The 9,549-nt window shown below is 36.7% G+C and overlaps 1 protein-coding gene across 1 annotated transcript; it reads right to left on the bottom strand.

The window, feature by feature from the left end:
* Window positions 1-3,874: 3,874 nt before the first annotated feature.
* On the bottom strand, window positions 3,875-4,533 carry LOC118000159 (peroxiredoxin-5, mitochondrial-like). Its single transcript, XM_034989777.1, has one exon. It carries the CDS (start codon window positions 4,493-4,495, stop codon window positions 4,007-4,009), a length of 489 nt encoding a protein of 162 aa, XP_034845668.1. The 5' UTR covers window positions 4,496-4,533; the 3' UTR covers window positions 3,875-4,006.
* Window positions 4,534-9,549: the final 5,016 nt, after the last annotated feature.

Here is a 9,549-nt window from a genome sequence, read left to right as displayed (position 1 = left end):
AAAATGCCCACCTAGTCATTTGACTGGCAACTTTTTGAGGTCAGGGACTGTTTCTAACTTTTCTTGGTATCTCCGGCTTTATTTGGCATACTATCTTAAACAGGTCTCAATTCGTATTTCTTACGTTGAATTGTGTTATATTTGCTCTGTGCAATGGCAGAACATAAAATTCAATACCTGATTCAGGTACAAATCTGTTACAAAGGAATACATACAAGTTTATAAGTAGCCTAACATTAGTTTTAGAGTCATAATACTAAGAGTAAAGCCTCAGCCTCTGTAATTTCCAATGTAGTTCTGAAGTTTTGGGTCTTTCTGCTGGCTGACTAGTTTCTAATATAAACTCCCAGTCAGAACTCCCCATGTTTTCAGAGCTCTGGTGCATTCCAGCTATAGTAACCTCAAGTCTAGGGAATCTAGATTTATATATCTATGCATTCTATTTCCATATAAGCACTTCAGCCAATATTTTATGTTCAAAATATAAGAACCAAACTTTTCCTCAGAATTTAAAAGCACAAAATAAGTGCACAACTGAATGAAACTTGGGAAATTTAAAATGTAACACTGAAACAATTCAAAGAATTAAACAGTCTTTAAATTCAGATTTACTTTTTTAGCAATAGATGATCTTCACACTAAGTTATCTAGATAGAAATACTGTGTATGAAGGTGTGAAAAATCTATCCATATGCAACACATGCATTTTTATAACTGTGCAATTATTCTGCATGTAAGTGACATATATATGTTATCGTCTACACATAGACAACACATGTTCACATGGCATATTAGGCCATACAAAATGTACATACACAAGATATGTATTTTTCATCATTAATATTTTCATAGCTACACAATATTTTTTCTAGCACACAGATATGAAAATCATTCATATTTTACAGGTGTGTTTATGTCTACACCTATAGGTAGGTAAAAGTGATTTAATATCTAGTCCACCATAGTTAAACATACATTGTTTTCTATTGTCTTTTTTAAGTCCTATCTGGTAAAACCACATGGTAATATGGTTTAGGTTTACTTCTTTTTTTTTCTCTAACAAAGAAAACATAAAAGTATTTTGGTGCCATTATCATGTTTTTCTTTACATTATTAGATCATATTTCTACCAATAGACAATGTTCTGGAAAGCTTTTATTATATCATGTTGGAAAATGAAAGATTGTGACCTCAAACCCCCATGATCCAGGTGAAAATGAAATGTGTGTATACACGTAGGCACAATTCAGGACACAGAACGTTTGGTACACAAAGAATGATGAGACGGGTTCCTACCTAGCACAATTACAATTCAGTAGTTTCTCTCGCACGTACCAGCTCAGCTGCCCACGATCCACGCTGCTTTTAAATACTACAAAGCAATTTGCACTCCAACTGCCGCCCGCTTAAGTTCTTCTTTTTGCGCTCAGAAATGGAAATACTTGGACAGTGAGTGATGCCCTGTTGCAGCTGCCTCTCCGAGTCCTTCAGCAACCCACCTCTGAGCCGCGCTGGGTTAAGCCCCTCCGCTCCAAGCTCATTCTCCCCACCAGCCGGCAACTGGTCGGCCGCGGGGCGGAGAGAACGGGCACCAGGGCGCCATCTGGAGGCGCCTCGAGGCAGCTGCACAAACTTAAAACAACTAGGTGGAACAAGAATGTCAGCAAATTCTTTGGTCAATAAGCATACTGTTTTATTTACACTTTCCTATGCATATTTTTTTAAAAGACAAAAATGCAAGAAAGCCTCATTTTGTTGCCTATGAATGTTCTATTTCTCTCATACTTCACAGTAAAGTAAAAACTGTGATTTCATTTATATACGAATAACAAGAGATAGCAAATTATTTTTGTTTCTTTTTGACTTATCTCAAAGAAAAATAATTAACACTGGACACTATCAGATGTTTCTGGGATTTTGATATATAACAAAAAGGCAGCATTCCAAAAGAAAAATCTATTCCTCTGAACTAACACAATGCAAATGTGTTAAACATGCTCTGCTACTTTAAAAAATTACAAACCCTACCTCTGGAAATGTTTAGTGTGTTCCTTATCAGTGCATTACACTGACTTGAGTATGATAACAAGAAAAAACAGTTTCAGTTATAGTTCATTTGATAAGGTGTTCATAGGACTTAAACATTTCAACAAAAGCTCCTTGAATTAATTTCCCTCTAAATATCTCCCTAAGCTTCTTTCCCTTAAAGAGGCTAATTTGTATACCTGAATGAGATATAAGCTTAATTAATTAATTGAATAGAGCACTTAAAGGCTTATCTACTGTGATATGAATTTAGAAATGTGATTATTGAATGTTTCTTTATTCCCTACAGATCAAAATGAATGTGATTGCTATCCCCATCCCCCACTCTACCTCATTCCTACTTCGACCATGCAGAAAGATTTGGAATTTCACCTCTCCATTAAAATTAAAATTTGACTTTGAAACTATTTAATAAAAGACCCATCTATAGTGATTGTATATTTTTCCAGGCAATTGTGGACCAGAGCTTGATTATATTCTATGTGGGGGCCCTTTTGGTAAACAAAAATTCTTAATCACTTCAATTTCAAATCAGTGTTTGAGAATTTCTGGCAGGATAAACATAGAAAAAAATATTTCATCTCAATTGTTTATTTTCATGTGTTTGATAAATAAATACATTAGCTTTTCAAACATATACCATTAAATATTTTCTAAAGAAAAGTAAGATTTTTCTTTTAAATAGAGATAGTATGTACCAAATATTCAAACTATAATTTTTGTGAGTTTGTAAAGTCTCCCAAAAACTTATGTGGTGAAGGGATTAAAAAGAATGTTAACTTTTTATGTGTATGTCTCTATACCTTCAACTCCTAGCACTCTAGAATATGAAAACATATTAGTTAACTGACTCCTAAATTATATAATTTATATGCTGCACTGTGGTTGCACAGAATTTCTTAGAAAGTCAACATACTCAAATATACAGGTTAAGATTACAAGCAGAATAAATAGCATTTGGGAACTTACAAATAATAAGGTCTTAAACACTGACCAAACACAGATATGTCCAACTTTTACAAAGTAAAATGTGATACATGAACATTTAGATTTAACAAACAGATCAGGGGATAATTTTTCCCACCATAAATGTTTTGACCTTACAAAATCATTCTTTAAGTAAAAACTCCCCACAATTTATAGAATGATTTTAATGAAAAATAACTATTTGCATGCATAACAAGGGACTTCACTATGCCAGAAAAGAAAGTGAGACTTTAATGAGAGGAGTAGCCATGTAAATTTCACAGCCAAAGACACTGTGTCTATGCTCATCAGAATAAAAAGCTGAAAACAATAGGAGTTGATGCAACATGCAAAAGAGATGATGATGTGGCTAGGGCAGGAGGAAAAGCACGATGGCCATGAGGTGTCCCCTGAAAGAAAGTCTAAAGTTAGTCTTAAGACACTGAGATAAGAGAAAATTAAAAAAAAAAAAAAAAAAAAGAGTAAATTCCCCCCAAAAATATACTTGGAAATAAATAAGGAAGTAAATTTTTCTATTTCCACAATTTAGCATGTAAAACTCAAAGAAAGCAAAAAAGTCCACGTCAAAGTCCCACATGGGGCCTAAGGAACTAAAATAACATGGGGTCTCTAAATATTTGCCTTTTACTGTAAACTAGGATAAAGGATCTATGTTTATGTTCTATTGCTAGTTAACAAATTACCAATCTTAGTGGATTAAAACAAAGCACATTTATTATTTCACACTTCCTACAGGTCAGCAGTTCAGGCATCACCTCTGCTCAGTGTCACAAGGCTACAATCTAGGTAGCAATTGGGCTGTGTTCTTTTCTTTCTCTCTTTTTTTAAAAATATGAACCAGAAATGTTTATTGCAGAAATTTGGTAAAGGTTCCCATTGGGTGGCCCCTGTTCAAGTTGGACTGGGGCCCTCCATCTGGGGTTGGGCAGGTGAAATAGAAAAGGGTAGAAGTAGTATGTCTGGTCCCAGGGCCTCAGAGCTGCAAGATGATGTTGGGAGGCAGGCTGCAGGTGAGGCCTATACCCTTTGGTTCCACATTCAGGGACTTCACTATGCCATCCTCTACCATTATGGAGAACCTCTTGAGCTGGCAATTTCCAAAGATAGACACCAATGAATCATCTAGTAACAAATCTGTTTCCTTCCCAAAGGTCCCAGTGGAGTCAGCCAAGAGCCTAACCTTGCCTCCTGAGTTGTGAGTTGGTCCCCACACTTCAGTCACAAAAACATCATCAACACTCAGATATGCTACCACCTGAACCCCGTTGGCCTTCAGAGCCTCAGCCTGCTCCACAAACCCTGGCAAGTGGGTCTTGGAACAGGCCGGGGTAAAGGACCCAGGGATTCCAAACAGTACCCCCTTCTTGCCCTTGAACCGCTCTGTCAGGTTCACCTTGTTCCCAGGCTTCCCTTCAAAAACCACCACTGAAGGGATGGCATCTCCCACCTTGACTGGGGCCATAGCTGAGGCATAGGCAGCACTGCTGAAACTGAGGCCCCACCAAGTCTCTACTCCCTGCTTTGTTGCCCGCACCCACCTGCTCCTGCCGCCACCCATGCTGCAGACTAATGGCTGCAGTCCAGACAAGAACTGAGTCTGCGTGGCTGCCCAGAAGGTACAATCCAGCCAGCAGCATGCCCATCCCAAAGCAACTGGTCTATGTTCTTATCTGGAGACTTGGTTGGGGAAGAACGTGTTTCCAAATTTAACCAGATTGTTGGAAGAATTCATTTCCTTGGATTCTTCAAGACCACCAGGAGAAAGTGTTTTCATTTTAGGGAGGGCACTATTCTCTCTTTTAAGGACATTCACCTGATTAAGTCAAGCTGACCCAGAACAATCTCCCTTCCAATTAACTCAAAATCACTGATTTGGAACTCTAATTATATCTGTAAAATCCCATAACCTTTGCCATTTTCTCTGGATAAAAAAAAGTCACAGGTTCCATCCACACTAAACTATGAAGATGAGATTACACAAGGATGTGACACATTGGGGGTCACCTTAGGGTGTGTCCACAACAGGATCTCTGTGCAGGCACATGGGATTTCTTGCTTACCATTCAAAAACATAAGTGGAACGGCCCGGTGAGAATAAGAGTAGGGCATTTTGTTGCCTTTAGGATCAAGGAAGAGATATGGATATATTTATTATAGAAGTTTTATAGATGCATAGTTATATCTAAAAAAGAAATATAACAAAGAAAAAACAGAGAAGTCATTTTGTCTAGAAGGACATGGAGGCAGAAGTTAGATGCACTGAACTGAGGAGTGATGTCAGACTCGTGAGCAGGACTTGGGACAATGGAGAGCACAGGTGCCCATCTGGCTGCGGTGGCTTTATGTACTAGACGTGTTTGTGTCGCCTGGCTGCCTGTCCACGGCTCCTCACACCTAATCTTCCATGCTGTGAACTGGCTCAGTCTTATTAGACCAGGAATAGATATCTGACCAAGAAGAATACATCCAGAGACTGGCCAGAAACTTATGGTCTATGTGGCCTTACTGGAAAAAATAAGCCTGTCCAATTAAATTTTCAGGAATTTGAACTAAAGTGAAAGAGAGAAGTTGCCAGTGGGTGGAGAATATACTGCAGCTGAAAGGCCATGTAGCAATTATGAGCTGTGTGCTAGCCGATGCAGAGAAAGCAGCTTAGCAGAAGGAGGAAAAATGGTGCAGACTCAAAAAGAAGTAGAGATTAGAGAGAACATTCATTCATTTAATTCCTCTAATACATTCGTATGGAGTTTCTATTATGCACAGGCCACTGTTCTAGGTGCCAGGAATACCTCAATGAATAAAACAAAGTGCCTGTTCTCATGAAACATTCCTGTAGTGGGAGATAGATGGTAAAAATGCCCAAGCATATAAATTATATTTCATTAGGAGAGAAAACCATGGGAATAAAAATAAAGGAGGCCACGAAGTTTAAAAGTAATCGGGGAACTGCTACTTGGGACAGCATTGTCAGGGATGCATACTTGATGATGTCCTTTGAATAGAAACCTGAACACAGTGAAGATGCCAGCCAGCCCTGCTGATAACTGTGGAAAGGGTATACTGGACACAGTGCACAGTAGATGCAAAGGCTCTGAGATAGGTGTGTGCTTGGTGAGTCAAAGGAATAGCAAGAGGGGGAATGTGCCTGCTATAGTGGGAGCAAGAAAGCAAGAGATAGGGTGTGAAGGCAGATATGGAGTGAGCAGCAACATCACTTAGGGCTTGTGAACCTGGGTCAGAATGCTAACTTTTACTCAGAGCGATGGGAAGTCAGTAGAGGGTTACTAAAAGAGTATCAGCCTTACATTTTCAAGAATCATTCTTGCTGCTGTAGAGAACAGATGGGAAGTGAGGGAGGTGACAGGGAGACCATGTGGACCCTGAGAGATACAAAGTGTGGCCTAATTTCCCATTATGTTCCCCATGAGGTCTGGCTGTATTTGTTTCAGTCCTTGAATTTCCATGAGATACATTGCAAATCCTTTTTTTAACAACCCCCCCCCTTTACTTAAACCAGATTGCCAAAGACTCTAATGAATGTTAAACATATTCAAGACTTGGGTTATATATTTTGGCATAAGAGCTAAAAGGTAGTAGAATTTTAAAAACATGTTACCTTTTTCATAAATCATAGAAAGTGCTTGCACATTTGGGAGTTGATATCAGACTGTTAAATTGTTAAACAGAATTATTTTTCCAGGGAACTGGCTTAAACCCATACAAAAAGGTCAGTTCCCAAAGATTATCTATCTGATCCTTTGTGACATAAATGTTTCAAGAGTTTCTAACTCAATGAATATTCTTATCCAATATCAATTAAATAAATATAATTCAAATTTTATATCTTATGGATAATTATTTTGTTATTCTATGAGTCTTTGAAACTAGGTATGCCTCCCCTTTTAGAGACAAAACAATTTGAGACGAAACAATTAAAAGATTTTATAAAGAATCCATGAATTTTTTATTTTATATCCTCCCAGCCCACGCACAGATATACACATGGATATGTATCATTTTTATACGTGTAAATACTTTTTGGCTACTTTTTAATGTCATTTCCAATGAAATATTACAAAATCAACCATAAAGTGTTTCAAAATGGGCAGGGGTGGGAAGTTAGCAAACACTCTGTCACTGTCTTAATAACATGAGACATTTTGCCACTGCCCTTTTAATGAATATATCTAATACAAGAAATTAAAAACAAACAAGCTAGTTTTAGGTCAGACTATCCTTTAAAAATATATTTTTTAAAGATTTTATTTATTTATTTGACAGAGAGAGAGACAGCGAGAGAGGGAACACAAGCAGGGGGAGAGGGAGAGGGAGGAGAAGCAGGCTTCCTGCTGATCAGAGAGCCCGATGTGGGCTCCATCCCAGGACACTGGGATCATGAACTGAGCCAAAGGCAGACGCTTAACGACTGAGCCACCCAGGTGCCCCTCCTTTAAAAATATTAAGTGTGTGTTAAAATACATGCCCAAATAGGCAAATATTCTTTATCTTTTATTTATATTTTTGGTCACATTTCTATAAGGTAATTTATATTTTTTTGGGCAAGGGCAAGTTAATAGCATTATAGGTTCTACATTGTCTGATAATTTTGCCATCATTAAAAAACGGTGGGTGAATGGTATCTTAGTTGTGCCACATATGTTTATTAAATTATTTTATTTTTTAAAAATATTTGCTAAAATATTTGTAATAAACATTTACCATTCACCAAATTCTGAAAAACACTACCATTAGAGAAAATAAAATGCAGACCATTCATCTGTTAAAGAAGAGTATTTTGTTGAATATGAAAGGAAAGAAATTGGCACCCATGGAATCATGTATTTACCTTTAAATGCCCAAATGTGAAAACACACACACACACACACACACACCATCAATTTTAATACACAGAAGACAGATGTACAGATAAGGGAATCACTAAACATTAATTAACAACAAAGAAATGTGAAAGGAGATTTAGATAGAACATAAAAGCTAAAAGAAGCTAAGTAACTCAGCAGAGTGATACAGGGGAGGCAGCCAAATTCAGAGAAACTTTATTTTTTTGGATTTCAGTCACTTTAAGAATTGTTAACATTCAGATATATATTCAGTGTTTCATAACACTCTTGTTCTATTCTTAAAATGCAAAGTTGTACATAATATTTCCATTATCTGTGGTTTCCAGCACACAATCATATTAAGTCTTTTATCTTGTACCATAGTCAGTGGGAACAAATTTTTCATCAGGCTTTATACTGAAATCAGCCTCATTTGAAAATAGTTATTTCATATTCATGTTCTCAAAAAGCTTTCAAAAATTCAAAAACCAGAGGAAATTTGATTTGACTTATAAATATCTATGGGTATTGTTTAGGCTTGCTGGCCTCATCAACTGATGCCAATACTATTCCTCAATGATGCTGTAGTTAATTTTAAATTAGTAGACTAAGAATACACATATAGAACTTCAAATGTGGTTCCAAAGGGATTTCCATGAAAAACTAGTTAAAATATTTTAAGTATTTCATAATTAACTTTTAAGCATTATCATGCCCTTTAACATTTTGTCACTTTAGTAGTTATCACAAATTCTATAGTTTAAATTATCTTCTCATTTTTTTAAAAGACTTATTTATTTATTTATTTGACAGAGAGATAGAGAGCACAAGTAGGCAGAGCAGCAGGCAGAGGGAAAGGGAGAAGCAGGCTCTCTGCTGACCAGGGAGACCGATGCGGGGCTCGATCTCAGGACCCTGGGATCATGACCTGAGCCAAAGGCAGCCACTTAAGCAAGTGAGCCACCCAGGTGCTTCTGTCTTTCAATTTAAATGACTCCTTCTCTAGCCCTCACTCATCTCTTGAAGATTAGTTCAACATTTCTACTTGCCAGGTGAGTTTCTCTGCATGATTATAAACCTAACTCAAATAAGTAGGAAGTTCATTACCTTAGAACTTTAAACATATACTTAAGGGGGTAACTATGACTACTTAATGAGAAATACAAGAAAACATTTGTTTAAGTTTGCTTAAAATTTGTTCTACCAATTAGATTTGTCCCCAAACAAAATCATCTGCCCTGAAATGTACCAAGCTCCACATGACAGGCAATATTAAGCCATAGTCTGTATAACAATTTGGCAAAGGAGAGTAAAATAGGGATTTGAATATCACATAATTAGTCAGACCTGATAGCCTTTCAAGTCCCTCTTAATTCTGAGATTCTATGATGTTATAAAATTATTCTCATTCTCTTTTCTCATATATTAAAAAGAAAGACAAACTTCCTTCACTGCTAAAACTTGTGATTTACCTCTTTCCACTACATACAATACCTATTCATTATTTCCTGATGTATTATTCCACAGTTTTATTTCAACAAATATATTTGATTAATTTCCCCTTATCTTGATCTTTGAATTTTTTTTCCTCAGTGGTTTTAATCTTAATATCCGCAATCTATTAATTTCAAATAATTTTAGAAAATCTCTTATAAAGGAAACAATAACTTCTAGG

This window comes from Mirounga leonina, unplaced genomic scaffold, assembly GCF_011800145.1.
Source record: "Mirounga leonina isolate KUSES-001 unplaced genomic scaffold, KU_Mleo_1.0 Mir_115, whole genome shotgun sequence".
Lineage (NCBI taxonomy): Eukaryota > Metazoa > Chordata > Mammalia > Carnivora > Phocidae > Mirounga > Mirounga leonina.
Note: the sequence above shows the minus strand (reverse complement) of the source record. Positions and strands in the feature narration are given on the sequence as shown.